The 16,675-nt window shown below is 36.6% G+C and overlaps 1 protein-coding gene across 2 annotated transcripts in view; it reads right to left on the bottom strand.

Annotated features, from left to right (window-relative positions):
* ITPR2 (inositol 1,4,5-trisphosphate receptor type 2) overlaps positions 1 to 16,675 on the bottom strand; it is a 461,522-nt gene that overhangs the window by 251,355 nt on the left and 193,492 nt on the right. For both annotated transcript variants that reach the window (XM_045554169.1, XM_045554170.1), the window contains exons 27-30: positions 4,053 to 4,142; positions 3,806 to 3,931; positions 2,901 to 3,023; positions 2,068 to 2,268 (exon numbers count right to left, since the gene is read on the bottom strand). In XM_045554169.1, coding sequence (XP_045410125.1) covers positions 2,068 to 2,268; positions 2,901 to 3,023; positions 3,806 to 3,931; positions 4,053 to 4,142 — 540 coding nt within the window. The remainder of the gene's footprint in view (positions 1 to 2,067; positions 2,269 to 2,900; positions 3,024 to 3,805; positions 3,932 to 4,052; positions 4,143 to 16,675) is intronic.

Here is a 16,675-nt window from a genome sequence, read left to right as displayed (position 1 = left end):
CCAAATGTTCATCCTTGTAATTATTTCCAAAGGCTTGATCTATCTGAAGAGATACACATGTATCCCTTTGCATAAACATAGATAATATTGCAAAAGCAGAGCTATGCCAAGGCAGGGTGGTGAAAAGATTATAGTCATATGCCAAGGGATCAGTTACGAATGCTATCAAAATCAGTCTGGGAGATATGGGAGCAGCAGATGGGGCAAGAATTAAATGACATAGATGATAGTAAATTGTTCATCAGTGAGTTACACTGAAATTAAACATGGAAAAGAATAAAGTTATTTCCCTCCACTTCAAATGGAAGACCTCTACCACAAAAGCATGAGAAATCTTATAATTTTACCAAAGCCATAATAAAAGTCCCCATGCACTTCAATAGTGACTGAATAAGTAAGCAAGTACATTGAGCCAAACACAACTCTATAAAAATCTGGAAAATTCCATGTGTCATGGGAAGGTATCAGCAGAGAATAAAGATAAAAATCATAGATGGCAGAAATAAGGAGAAAAAGAGGACTTTAAAATGGGAGAGACAAAGAAATGAATAGGTAAGAGCTTTTAGAACATAAATTTTCATTCATATTTTCTTTATATAATTTTAGTGGAGAATTCCAGCAGGTGGTAATTTTATTGCTCAAACTCTATAATGTCTTATTGTCCATCTATTATCAGTACCAATTTTTTAATCACAGTGTGAGATATTTGGAGGGTAACAAAGGATATACAATTTTTTTCTCTATTTATTATATTTAAATTGATAACATTTAAATTGATAAGCCAATTACTTGGCTTACTTTGAAATTTTTGTTGAAAGAGAATGCATATGTATTAAAAATATGGATCACATATTAACATAATATAACATTACAAATACTTCTTTACATGTAGAAACATTTCACCTGATAAGTGTCATAGGACTGGCTTACATATTGGCTGCTTTCCCATTCTAATTCTTTCCTTGATACAAAATCAAATTAGTTCCCACATTTATAGGCAAGGAAGAACTAACGTGAATGTAAATGTATATAAGAAAAAGGTAAATTTTACAAGTTTAAATTGTTCCTTAAAATGTTTAATAACAATATTTTACATTTAACAATTCAAAAGCTTAAGATGAATTACTTTTAAGATTTCTATGTGGCAGGAAGAACTCATATTGAATCAACAGGAAAATCTCCCCATGCCCAAATTTAAGGTATATATATATATATATATATATATATATATATATATATATATACCTTATATATATATATATATATATAAGGTGTATATATATATATATATATATGATATGAGATATATATATGATCATTCCCCCAAACCAATATAACCTACTATGTAACTGATTGGAAGCCATGAATGGATAATCCATACAGGCCACTAGAGAACCATTAGATCACAGAGCAATGATTTACCCAAACAGTCTCTTTGAGCTGCCAGTTCTTCAACATATGACACTTGTTTCCTAGTACCTTATTACATAAATATCATTCAATGTCAAACATCAAAATGAAAAAGGCAAAATAAATGGAGTATCTCATCCATTCATTTTTCTGAAATTATTAACTTACTCTAAATAGCAAGTTTCCACATGTTACAATAAATCACTGATGAGTAGTTTATTAATTGGTTTGATTCTCTTTAAAGCATTCTGCAAACAGTGGCAGAGAATACCCATTCTGTATTTCACAAACAGAGCAACAAAGGCACTGGAAAGACAGAGTTCATCTGTCTTTGTTATATTATCGTAAACTTAAAGATATAAAATTTTGTCACTTTCATTCCAAAATTCCAAATAATCTATATCATTTCACAGGATTTTACCCATTATTTAAAATACATGAATTCATTATGGTTATAAAAGAAAAGTAAGCTCTCAGAAAATCATAAAACCAACTTAAGACGTTACTTCACTAGATTAAAGCAAAATGTATTTGTTCTTAAGTAGTTATGATTAAATTATTTTCCAAACCTATGTTGTTGGGGTTGTTTTCACTCTACATTAACAGAAAATACATATTGTTTATGTGAAGCTAATAAAATGCAAACTGAGAACATACCTCTGTCATTACCATATCCTGGCATTTCTTCACATATTTGCCATCTGCTTTGACAATGGTTTGCAAAAACCTCAGGTACTCCACGTGGCGGCCATGTGTCTCGATGCAGTGCACAAAATGCTGCACAACTCTCTCACTAATTTCATTGCACAGATGGTAATTGTTCATGAAGATGTGCCTCATGGTTTCTGCTTCAAGGAGCTAAACACAGAAGAACGTGCCCTTGTAATTCTGACAAGATCAATTTTCTATTCTACAGTAGTTAGACTAATTTCCCTGCTTGTGATCAGTTTTATACGAAGCTGTAGTGAATTTTCTGTGCAAGTCTTTTATGACATGCAATCAGATCATTAACTACTAAAGGAAAACTGATATAACAAAGGAATTTAGTTAAAGAAAGGAGCTTATTATCATAAAGTACATGATGTTGGCAATAGTATTCTTGAGATTAATTTAAAATTCAAAGTTAGCTCTTCCCTCAAATCCACTCAAACACATTTTACAGACTAGGGCAAACTCCACCTTTTAGTTTTCAATATTTATCCTAGTCATGGTATTGTAGAATTAGTCCTTTGTTCTACTGTATTTTTTTCCTGACATTAAACTATATACATATAGATGAAGTTATCATTTGCATGTACAATTCATGTAATTTTCCAAGTTTCTTTAGAAGTTTCCTTAATGGAAATATAAGATATTTGCTTTTAGGGAGAGAATCCCTACAAGGAAAAAAATGAGATGATAAAAATTAATAAAATTGTATTCATTAATGATACTAAAACAAATTTGATGCACACTTAACTATAAATATTAGAAGTCACTAAAATACTTACACCTGGAGTTAAGAACAAATTCAGATGTTTATGAAGAAGAACTTGATTCTGTGGATGTCCTCGACAGAAGTTCTGCAGGAACGTATGGGCTAGATTCATTACTTCATTCATCTTTTCATCAGTCTGTAAGTTAAAGAGTAGCACGTGATGCAGAGAAACAAACACAGAAGAGTGAAATGTTACCAAAAATATGTCTTTTCACCCACGAACTATTCTTCTCCCTACCCCACTGTTTTTACTTCCCTTTCTGACGGTCCACCATGTTACTCATCTCTGCACAGAGCCACCTCTCCCTCCCCTGCCTTACCCCCCACCTCCCGTGCTGCATTCCCCTCTCTGTCCCCTCATCTCACTCCTCCCCGCTCTCTGCTGTACCCTCCTGGCCCTCTAATTCTTCCTCTCCCAAAAATGCCCCCCCGCCAGTGTGTCTATATTTCTGGCTTTTTCTGTCTCTTTTTTCCTTTTTTTCTCCCTTTCCCCACCTTCTCCATCCCTCATTCTCATAACTTCTTCCTTCCTGTTTCTCCCTGCATCTATTCCTTCCATTCCTTCTCTTCTGTTCTCGCCCCTCTTTTCCTCCTGCTCTGCCCTCACTCCTTCCTCCTCTAGCAAAACAGGACACGATTAGGACAATGGGAGAGACGTGAAGAGTGTGCAGGGATGAGGGGCAGTGGAGTGCCATGCTCTTTCCTACTGGAAGGCCATGGTGTGCAGTAGGTGAAGCCTGTGCAGAAGTGAGCCTGTGTTTGTAGGAAATATGCACTGAAGGGCTCAGGGGTGATGGGGCATCAGGTGGGTGAATTATTCCCAAATAATTAAGGGAGAAAAAATTCTTGGTAACTTTGCTAAACATTTGAAATTGTATCAAAATTAAACGTTAAAGAAAAAAATAACTAAGGACTAACCTTTTCATAGGGTATCTGCAGAAGATCCAACACCACCGAATGAGCCCCCATATTTTTCAGTAATCGCTGATGTTGATTCCGAGACTTTTTATTCTGCACACAAAGTTTACTTAGCCTAATCAAAATCTTTTAAAAGAAAAAGAAAAGCATTCAATATAACAATTAACAATATTAAATATGAGATGTAAGCAAAAATTACTTGTCATGCAAATATAAATCTACATAAAAATATTTTATATCTGCTGACCTCCTTTACAATACGGTAGTTGTTGCTCTTATTGCTGTCGATCTGAGGTTTCTTTGTTCCATCCTGCACTGGACTTAGAATGTTTGACTCCTAAAATAAACAAAAATATGTATTTTTATGCCACTTGTAACTTTGTAATAAATTTATTTATTTTGTAATAAATAACAAATATAGTTTGTAATTATTTTATAGTAAATTCACTATTCAACTTAAATGTTTCTTTTGTACTTTTTTATTGCATAAAAAGTGCCTTGGCTTGAATAAGCCATGCAAAGTACCACTACCCAATAAGAACCAAATTGCAAGATAAATGGAATTACTAATAATTATGAGTTAAATTTTAAAAGTTATTACAAGTATTAGTACATATCCTTATGAGATTATATGGATATATGTGTGTGTACATATGTGTGTATATACATATATATGTATATATATATATATATATATATATCGTAGACACAGTATGGTTTTATATTGCCTACATGAGACAGAATAGTAAAAAATCTAGTGCATAAAAAACATAATTGTATCATCAGGAATGAATTATAAGAATAAAAAGAGTTCTGAGGGAGCATATCATAGCAGCTGAACACATCTTGGAGAAGGGAGGAAAGAACAACTTAACCCAAGGATTCTCTCTGCCAGGTTACCATGACATCCTTAAGAGTCACGAATTGGGACCAACCAAGCATGTACAGAACCACGAAAATGAAGAAAGAAAAATAAAACTCAAATAAAAATAACATTTTAAATTACTAAATTAATAAAGCTTATAAAGAGGAACTGAAACACCAAAAATACTTAATTATAACAACCATTACCTATAGCATCACAATAAAAAGCAAGTATAGAGATTGTACAGATTTTAAATATCAACTATTGGGGTCACCATGTGAACATAAAACACCAATTATAAACAATTCTGTACAGAACATTTATTAAGACTTAATACATATGGATCTAAAAGAAATACACAGAAGCCATGGTCCTTCTCACAGGAAAATTACAGTCTACCTAAGAAAACAGGGAAAAATGTGAAAATAAAGATTTGAACTGAGCAGAATTCACTATTGAGAGAGAGAGCGCGAGAGAGAAAGGACAGCTACAGCTTTAGACAGCTTTATGAAGCAGGTCAAGTTTAAGCCAAGGTCTTCAAAGATGAAAACCATCTAGTTAAGTATAAAGGAGGTATGGATGGGCAGGGGCAACACTTGACAGGTGAAGAAGTCACCTTAGGCAAAGGTACTGCAGCAAGAATGAGCATAACAGCATGCAGAAAACAGCAAGAACTGACAGTATATGTTGCAAAAACTGGGCAGTCAGGTAGAGTGGGGCCTGATGGCTTCCCTGATTTACAATATATGCAAAATTGCACTTGGGATGAATGTCAAGTTCAACCAAAAACACCTTAAATTTTTTTTACTATAGTGATGGTGTTGGGCTTTCTAAGTTAAAGGAGACGCTAGTCTAAGCTCAGGAAAAAACTAACAAAAATATATGAGGCCAATTGATATAACTTCATTTGTTCCCAGCTATTTTTCCTACTGTGCTCCACAAAAATCACAAAATAAATACAAACAAAGAAAGAAAGAAATACTTTCCTTGCTAGTCGAATGAGTCTGTCCAGTCTACAGTCCTCCGCTCTACCAGCTGAGCTATCGAAGGGTGCGCTACTAGTCGAATGATTCTGATGCTGCTTCACGCAGCAGATTGATTTGAGCCAGCACTTTTCCTTGGTCAGCTTTGTATTCCACTTTTGCTGCTCTCCCTGGGAAATACTGTCCCGAGGCTCCCAGTCAGAACTCCACTTAGCAGGTGACCTCCTCTGCCATTTTACTGAGTAGAGGGAAATCCCTCTACATGGCATTTCCTCTTTGCCATCTCAAAATTTCCAGTACCATCCACAAACCTGTCTACCTTTCCTCCTATGTCTCAGATGACAGAACTTACGATGCATCAATTTGGAAATTCCTTCTCCCTCGCCTCCCCTTCCTGCCCCATCCCTCCCTGCTTCATCACTGTTTCTCGTCCACAAGCAGTTTCTACCCTCTACTAACTCTTTCATCTCTTCAAAAATATTGGTCAGCTTAAGGTACTCCAAGCACTTGCACATCCTGGGAAGGTGTCTTGCCTCTCAGATTACTGGCCCCACTAAATTTCTCAAAAGAATAATCTATACTACACTGTACAAAAATTGCTTTATGTGCCAATGACTCCTAATTACAAAACTTTCTTCAGCGTTTGACTCTGTGGTTCACTACCATGGTCGTTAAGCCCCACTCTGTTTCATCGTGACATGATACTTTTACTTTTCAAGGTTACTGTCTACCTTCCCAACCACCTGTCTCTTCACTCAATAGCACTGGAACTGCAAAAAGTAAGTTACAAATGATGAAAGGCTTCAAATATTACTAAGTGAGATTCCAGGGTTGTGTCACCTAGCCATCTTAATGAATACTAGGACGGAAATGAAAGCGGTCCAACCTTCACGTGAACCAGGCAAATAAAAGAGAGAAAAGAATGTGAGATACTACCTGCAAGACACTAAGCGTTAAGTGAATCCTACAAAGGTACAGGAGAAAACGTTAAACTATATACGTAAGTGAAGCAGGTATAGAAGAAGAAACACAGCCCAAGTGGCTAAGACAAACAGAAACTTACTTAGACAAAAAGACACTGGAGGTCAAAGAATCACACAAATAAGCTTTCTATTTGATAGTGGAAATAATTTATTGATGAGAAGTAGAAATTGCAAAAGCTAGAAATATAATAATATTTCCTTTTTCTGATCACAAAGGTGGAGGCTAAAGTTTTAAAACAACCATTCCATTTTTTTCTATAAAAAAAGAAACACTAAAGAAAACCAAGTTTGTTTCACAAATCCGGATTAAGATATTACCAAGTCTTAAGATTGACAAAGCTCCCTCAGTAGAAAGGAGATCTTTCTGATATATGTCAACCTTAAAGAAAGCTTTGGCAACGCTTTGGCAGATATATTTAAGCCTGTTCTTCAAACAGTAACCTAAAGAAAAAAACAAATGCCTTCTTTTAAGAAACGTAATCTTGGGCAAAATGTATTACATTACAAAAAGTTATACTCTTTAGTTCAGCCCAGGGGAAGATACAGACAATGCTAAACTCTGTAAGTATGGGAATTATGAAGAATAATGATTTAATTTAAAATTGTCAGCAGTCAACAAAAGGCAATGACACTAGAGAATTGAATAAACAAACCCTTTTAATTTCAGAAAATAATTCAATGTAATTAAATTGAACAAAAACCCATAGAACATCTGGATGATTCCAAAGCAGTGATCATAATTTAACAAATATGTAAACCATGTAACTACAGTTAGGTTTTATTTTCTTATTTTGATGCCAAAATGCTCTAAAGGTGTTGCACAAGTTTTCCTCCGGAAAGGGCAGAAATTGACTATATTTTTTAGTCTATGAAACTTTAGTCCTAGGTGTGTGGCCAAATCTACAAAGCCCTGAATTTATTCTAATGACAAAATATCAGAAAAGTACAAAATGTAGCAGTGAAACTTATGCTAAGTACCAGAGCTGAATAGATGCATGGAAAAAAAAAAACACACATTGTTAACACTGAGAACAGTGCCATGCTTGTAGTACCCTCTGAATGATCCTTTAGACAAGAGGGTTGAAGAATAAATACGGTGCTCCAAAAGTAGTTGCACTTTATTGTCACCGCTTCCTATCATCTGGACAATCTAAATTTATTCTTTCTAATGGAATATGAGAAACAGCTAGTTAAATAATTTTACAGAGGCAGCTATATTTTTAATTGAATGGTATATACCATAAAACATTAGGTTCAGAAACAAGATAGCAAGAACAGTCCAGAAATTGGGTGGGCAGCAGGGTTCTAGGAAGAGACACAAAGAGTAAATACTGGTTCTAAATATAGCTTCCCCCCAATTTTTTTAAGAGACAAAGTCTCGCTCTGTCATACAGGCTGGAGTACAGTGGCACAATCATAACTCACGGCAGCCTCAAACTCCTGGGCCCAGTCAATCCTCCTGGGTCAGCCTCCCAAGTAACTTGGACTATAAGCATGTGCCACAATGCCTGGCTAATTTTTCTTATTTTCCTGAGACAGCAATTCACTATATTGCTCCATCTAGCCTCTAACTCCTGGCCTCAAGCAATCTTCCTGCGTCAGTCTCCTGAGGTGCTGGGATTACAGGTGTGAGCCACCGCACATGGCCCCCAGGTTTTTTTTACATGAGGCAAGGAAATTCTTTTACATCAATAACAAAAGTGATATAAGAAAATAATATTATATAAACTGTATGATGACATAAATATTAGCACCAATTAATGGGGATCTGGCTCCTTAATTTAAGTAAGGGCAATCGTGCTTTTAAAAATAGAACTTCCCAAATCCTACCACGTAGGACTGCCTTCATCTGCAGCTGCGTGATTAAAATAGCTCAGTGCATGCCTTCTATTTATCCCCATCCCACTGAAGTCTAAGGAGGTCCTTCCTCAGCAAAGTTGTTGAGTCAGCCAGACTGCAAAGCCTTCTGCTCACCATCTGCATCCCTCGCCTTCTCTGGGTAACCACTCTTCAATCCAGCCAGAGGCCTCATGTACCAACCACCCTCCCCCCAACTTCAGGTGCCAAATGCTTTCCTTCTCCCTTTCTCTCCTCCCTCCAAAACATGGGGGAATAAAAGAGATATAATAACCAGTCTTTTATACTTTTTGGTCATTAAGATTATAATTTAGTTGAAACCCTTCAGAATAAATGTTACCTGCCTCAGATGATTGAATGATAACCTTCTGTGGGATGAGGAGGTATTTTTTTCTCCCTCCCATCTCATAGTAATATCATGTACTAGTCACTTAGAAAGTGACTTAGGAAGACATCACCCTAGATCTGTTTATCTGACCTTGCATGTAAAACTAATCTGAACCATCACAGTGGCATAGCTGACAGTTTCTGCCTCCCTGGGGGGCACTTCAGACTGCTTGAGGACTTGGGCCAAGATCCACAAGGGATGGAAGAGGCTGTGTGCTCTGTTACTGGCAGGTAACTTCCCTCCAGACTTTTCCTCAACTCAGGCCCAAATCCCTTCCTTTCTTGAGAATATATACGTATTTCCTAACCTTACCCCAAACCCATTTTCCTTTCTTTCTAGTCCAAGACAAATACAATATTGATGTTTTCTAACTCACTTAATGTCATCTTATAATAATTAGTACTTGATTATGTTTAATCTGATGTCCTAGAAAACACCCTAAATCTCCTTTACTATCTGTATCTTTTTTAAATAAGATGACAAAAATTGTGTGTCACTGGGGTGCATCCTCTTTGCTTAGAGAGGTATTTAGGAAAAACTGGGACTATATCAATGATAGGTATGTCTGATGTAAATTAATAACCGCTTTCATAAAAACATAACAGGAACCCATTATCATACAGCAATATAGCCAGGAATTTTTTGATACAATTCCCAAGCAGCTAAAAACTTGCTAGTATTATATAAAATGTAGAAAGGATGGGCAACCTTTTAGTCAACAGAGTTGCATATAATAACAAAACACTGTACAGGAAGTGAAAACAGTAATATAATAGAGCCCTTAAAAACTGGTATTTGGGTAAAAACCAAAAATTATTTTTCAGATTTATGTCATATGAAAAGGGCTTATTGACTGATACTCATGTACAGCCATCACCTTCAGTGGCATTAGCTCAGACATAGAGGATATGGATATGTACAGTGATATAAACAAGTAAATTATATAATGAGGTCTGAGGCAAAAATAGAAACTGGAGACAAGAAGACAGATTCCATAAAAGGAAAATTCAGGAAAGCACTGTCCACAGTTAAGGAATAAAAGTTCGTGGTACAATTCCCACAGTATCCCTCATTGTTCAGGTCAAGTAGCAAGATTCTGTCTAAAACACATGTACTCTTTCTGTACCAGGCCATGAGGGTTAGACATTCTACCAGTTACTGTTGTCAACAGTCAGTTCGCCAATCACAAGTTTTGCTGAAGAAACAAGTTTCTGTAGGACTATTTTCCCACTGGGTAGAATCAAGTACTAACATTTGGGAAAGCAGAACTTTCTTTTCAAGATATCCTTCTAGAGGGATTTGCCTCCTCCCTCACTTCATCAAAGGAAAAACGATCAGAAGTGGCAGGCAAAGAACAGAAGATGCTTTTTGCTTTTAAAGAGTAAGGAGTCCTGTGGATGCAGAGAGACAGGAACACTCATACATTGCTGGTGGGACTGCAAACTAGTGCAACCCCTGTGGAAAGCAATATGGATATACCTTAAACAGATACAAGTAGACCTACCATTTGATCCAGCAATCCCATTATTGGGCATCTACCCAAAAGACATTCTATAAAAAAGACATCTGCACCCGAATGTTTATAGCAACACAATTCACAATCGCAAAGATGTGGAAACAACCCAAATGCCCATCAATATATGAGTGGATTAGTAAAATGTGGTATATATATATATATATATATATATATATATATATATATATACCATGGAGTATTACTCAGCTATAAGAAATAACGGTGATATAGAATCTCTTATGTTCTCCTGGAAAGAGCAGGAACCCATTCTACTAAGTGAAGTATCCCAAGCATGGAAAAATAAGCACCACATGTACTCACCAGCAAACTGGTTTCCCTGATCATCACCTAAGTGCACATTTGGGAATAACACCAATTGGGGGTCCGACAGATGTGGAGGGTAGAGGGTGGGTATATACCTACATAATGAGTGCCATGCACACTGTTTAGGGAATGGACACGTTTGAAGCTCTGACTTGGGGGGATGGGGGGGCATGGGCAATATACATAACCTAAACTTTTGTACCCCCATAATAAGCTGAAATAAAAAAAAAAGAGTAAGGAGATGTGTAGGTAGCAGAACACCATCAGACAGGGAAGGTGTGCCAGGAGAGAAATAGAGCAAAACCCATGGAGGGAGGTGAAGAGAAGCAGGGAGAGAAGGAGAGAATGAATTAATTCATAATGAATGAAGTATAATAATTAACCAATAGTAATTAATTAATTAAGACAGATCTGCAAACTATAATTCAAACTCCTATTAGGAATGTTAATGCTAAGAAAGAGAACCAAAAACTCAACAATAGGATTTTATCATGCCCAGTGAAATATAAACAATCAAGAAATCTTCTGAGAGGACTTATAAATAGGTATGTTTAAAACGATCCTAGAGATAGTGAAGAATAACATCTCTCACACCAGGTGGACCCCTCTCTGGTTGCCACGTGTCATGCAACAGTGTTCATGAGGATACCACGGCATCACTCACAATGTGTAGCTTTTATTGGGAAAGGGGAAACTACAAGCCAAGCATCAGCAATAGAAGAGAAGGCATCGGTCTCCATCCTACCATCACCCTACACAGAAGTGCTGGGTGCTCTGCTGGACAGCATGGGTCTAGGTTTCCAAGTAGCCACACCCCCAGCCCCACAGCAACTACTTATGGGGCAAGTTTGAGAGTCACCTTTTCAATGAAGGTACACACGAACTGCTTCAGCATCAGGCAGTGCCTGTTGTTCATAAGAATCATTTCAGAACACTAGTCCCATGGCCTATAGATATTAGACTGCTTCTGCTGGGGGCAGAGGCCACAGGTCCCATGAGCAGACGGGTTAGTGTATGGCCTCTTGGAAGAGAGTGACTCCCCATCCTGTAAGAACAGTCCCAGCCAACTCCTTGTCCAGACAACCCAGAATGAGCCCCTAGGGACATTCTTCCATGAATTCTGTTCCTTACATCACACATTTGCTGAAAGAACAAAAGAAAATATGAAGTAAAAACAGGCAAATATAAATCTAAAATGGGTAGATATGAAAAAGAACCAATTAGAAAACCTGAAAATGAGAAATATAGTCTTTGAAGTAAAAACTAGACAGTTTAAACATCAGACCTTAGATCAGTGACAGTATAAGTAAAACTGTTTCAAAGAAGCTGGCAACCACATATAGATGGGTAGATAGAGATAAACAGATATGCATACAAATATAGAAGCAAAATCACTATAAGAAAAATTAACCACCAAAATAAACAACATGAGTAGGAACTTCTCTTGGAAGCACCACAATGCCCAAGTGACCTGCTTTTCAACCCTAAACAAAGGGCAATCCTGACTTAACCTACTAGGATATGGTTTCCTGAGTTAATCTCCGTTTCCTATATATAGAAGTCAACACGTATTTGAAGGTGATTAGCAATTAGTAATTGCTCCCAATGCTACTGATAATGTCAACTTGTTATACTTTGTCTAGCCTTTAAGCTTTCGCAAATGATGGTACAGTCTTTTAATGCCCTGGAAGACAAGTTTAATAAAGGAAAACACTATAATGTACAATAGACAATAAAGCTCACAGGCTCCAGGGATGCAATGGGCTTACTAGGTGACCAAATCCATCCCATTCTCTTTATTTATAAGAGATCAACTACAGTAATGGGATAATTTTGGATCAGATGCTGAGATTTGTTAGTGTTAGTAAACAGACTTTCAATTCACATTTATTGCCCACACAGTATATAGAACTTACCACTGACGCAAAAAAAAAAAAAAAAAAAACCATACACACACACACATGCACACTTTTATATTATTAGAGACATTTTATAATTCCCAAAATGAAGAATCACATTAATGTTATCTGATCTTCTAATATGTAAGCAGGCACAAAGTTAGACCATTATTAGCTGTTTTATAACAATGCCAATTGCCCTGTGTTTAGAGCCTTTGTAAGATTTACTAAACAACAAAGGAGTATTGTTTGTATTGGCCTGCTAGAGTGCATGATGCCTGCTACTGGCTGTTTCCATTGATACTGTGACATACTTCATCCTGTTTACAATACATTGCCACTATCCTTGGCTGCTGGTTCATTGCATAACACAGATTACTGGGCTGTGTATAAATTAGTAACTTTGTAGTTTCTCACTGTTCCCCCTTATGTTAATCTATTATACATGTAGCATTCTCCTAGCTTCTCAATCCACCTGTACGTGTACATTTCTACTGTTACCTCACTAGTTCATGTTTTCATAACCTTACATCTGCATTTGTATAAGAGCCTCTTAACTGGTGCTCTATCTTAGCTGCTTCTTCTGAACCATTCTAGATTCTGCCAGACTAAATTTTCCAAGATAGTATACTCACCTCCCTACCCACAAGTCTTCAAACCCTCCCAATATCTATCTAGCCATTTCCAAATACAAATTGCTTATTCTTGAATTTTGCTTCTCTTGCTATTATTCTTGAATACATTAACTAACCAATTCCTCCCTACCCTTCAAAATAGGCCCATGCTTCACATCTAGAGTGAGACCTTCTGCGAGTCAACAGGCCCATACTGACCTCCTCTTTTTCTGTACTACATAATTCACTATTTAATCAACTACTTTGTCACACTGTTTTATAAGTGTTCGTTCTGTGCGTTCATTCTTTGAGGGCAAGAGCTATGCTAGAATATTAAATTTGATTCTAGATATCAAACTTTAAGAAAGGGAATGAAAAATTCAAGTGTATACAAAAGCAAGTGAGCATGATGGTAAACAGACTGAAATTACACTTTAAACAGAGTTTGAAAGAAGGATTTTACTCTGGAGAAACATGACAGTTAATCAAGTACAGGAGGTTCGGATATGGTCCACGTTGTCTCAAACATAGCATCAGTGAACAGACATCACAGGAACAAATAGATGAGCTTAAAATAAAGGACAGCGTCTATTGCTAAGAACTTTCAAATAGAATATGACAAAATAAAGTACAGAGAAACCTCTCCTCTATAACATTTAAAAACAGTGGATAAAATATTTAAAATATCTCTTTTTAGTAGGGAGGCCAGAAACCATGAAAATACATAAAAATTTTAGAGCAATAATCAAGCACTAGAATCGCTGTTGACCCTAGGAGCTTCAGACCATGCCTCATAACCTGGATTTTGAGTTTTAATATATCACTTACACACACACACACACACACACACACACACACACACACACACACACAGTACAAGGGAAACAAAGCCTGGATCCCAAACCAGATGGAAGGTCTGAGCAGAGACCACAGCATAGAGCCAGGAATACCTAAAAGGGACACCCACAATCATAAACCATGGAAAGATGTGGCCCATCTCGTTCAAAAGAAGAGAAAAATGGTACCTGTCTTGGCCTTGGTTTTGGTCAAAGACAAAAATGTGGGAAAAGACTCTTAAGGCTCCAATATACAAAGATTTCACTCAAGATTTAGGATCAGAATTTCCAATAGTAAAGGGACCTGAAAAGTCCCAAGCCAAAAATTGTGTTTAATATAGTTACAGAATATAGTATCCCAAAGTGCCTCACAGAGTAAATGAAATCTCCTCTATATTAACTACAGGCCTCAGAGGAATTCCACATATAAAGTTGCAAATAAATGAAAGTTCATAACAACAACAACAACAACAACAAATCACTAAATACCTAAAGTAAACACATCTCAAAGATTTCTGCAAGAATAGCTAACTTAAAACTGCGAAGAGCCCTCCTATTACAAAGATCTAGATTGTAGATATAAACCTATCTTAAGTACATTTCTGGGCTTACAGAAAACAAAGGACAAGTCTCAGAGATCCTACTCTCAATTTTCTAAGGGAAAAAAACATAATGTGAAACCAGAGCAGAGAGCTACAAGCCACAAGGCCACAGGATAAATTTCCCTGAAGGCAAATGACAATACTAGCCCTGCAACCCAGAGACTAAGTAAGATTCATGCAAGTGTCAAGTCTGGGGAGAAACTCCTGCCTTAAGACAGGTGTGCAGGGAAGGAGCAATGTGGTCTTAGGCTAGCAGCGCCCCCTGGTAACAGGTCAAGGCAATCACAAATACTCTAAGGAGGAAAACATCCTGTGTTTCAACCCTCAGCATTGAGGTCAAAAGATATGAGCTCAAAACCTGCACCAGAATGTTTACAGCAGCTTTATTCATAATTGTGAAAAATTGGAAACAACAGAGATGTCTTGCAATAGGTGAATGGACAAACTGTAGTGCACATGCATACAATGGACTATTACTCAATAATAAAAAGAAATGAGCTATCAAGCTACAAAAAGGACATGAAAGGACCTTAAATGAACATTGCTAAGAGAAAGAAACCAGTCTGAAAAAGCCACATACTGTATGATTCCAACTATATGATATTCTGGAAAAGGTACAACTCCACAGACTGAAGAAATCAGTGGGGTTGTTTGCTTTTTTTCTTGTTGATTTGCTTGAGTTCTTTATAGATTCTAGTTATCAGTCCTTTATCAGATGTATAGCATGCAAATATTTTCTCCCATTCTGTAGGTTGTCTATTCGCTCTAATGATTGTTTCCATGGCTGTGCAGAAGCTTTTTAACTTAATCAGATCCCATTTATTTTTGTTGTTACGTGATTGCTTTGGTGGTCTTTTCATAAATTCTTTGCCTAGGCCAATGTCTCTAAGAGTTTTTTCAACATTTTCTTCTAGAATTCTTATGGTTTTATGCCTTAAAAAGTGAGCAAAAGTCATGAACAGAAATCTTTCAAAAGAAGATAGACTAATGGCCAACAAACATATGGAAAAATGCTCAACATCTCTAATCATCAGGGAAATGCAAATCAAACTCACAATGAGATAGCACTTAACTCTGGTGGCTGTTATCAAAAAGTCCCAAAACAAATGTTGGTGTGGATGCACAGAGATAGGAACACTCATACACTGCTGGTGGGACTGCAAACTAGTACAACCTCTGTGGAAAGTAATATGGAGAGCCCTGAAAGAGCTACAAGAACTACCAGCTGATCCACCAATCCCACTACTGGGTATCTACACAAAGGAAAAAAAGACATTCTATTAAAAAGACACCTACACTCAAATGTTTATAGCAGCATAATTCACAATTGAAAAGATATGGAAACAACCCAAGTGCCCATCAATACATGAGTGGATTAATAAAATGTGGTATGTGTATACAATGGAGTACTACTCAGCCACAAAAAATATGGTGAACTAACACCCCTTATATTAACCTGTATGGAACTGGAGGCCATTCTTTCAAGTGAAGTATCACAAGAATGGAAAAACAAACACCACGTGTACTCACCATTAAATTGGAACAAATCGATCAACACTTACGTGCACATATGTAAATAACATGCATCAGAAATCAAGCAGATGGGAGGAGGGGATGGGTAAATGCACACCTAACAGGTACAATACACACTATCTGGGAGATGGGCACACTTTTACTCCAACAGTACAAAAGCAAGATCTGGCAAGATTTAGCCAGAGAAAAGAAGTGAGACAAAAGTAAACCATATGAAGAATGAAAAAGGGGTATGAAGCTACAGTTATAGCAGAAACTAAAAAGATGGTAAAAGAGTATGAACAAATTTATGCCAATAAATTTGAAAATTTGTGTGGCTAGAAAAATGTACAATAAATTGACTCAAAATAAAAAATTTGAATGAATTTAATAACCATCAAAAAAATTAAATTGGTAGTTAAAAATATTCCCTCAAGGTAAATACAATGCCCAGGCAGTTTTACAGAAAGATGTTATCAAACATTCGTAGAA

Source organism: Lemur catta, chromosome 6 (assembly GCF_020740605.2).
Source record: "Lemur catta isolate mLemCat1 chromosome 6, mLemCat1.pri, whole genome shotgun sequence".
In the NCBI taxonomy this organism is placed as follows: domain Eukaryota; kingdom Metazoa; phylum Chordata; class Mammalia; order Primates; family Lemuridae; genus Lemur; species Lemur catta.
The sequence above is the reverse complement of the archived record's forward strand: the minus strand, read 5'-3'. Positions and strand labels throughout refer to the sequence as shown.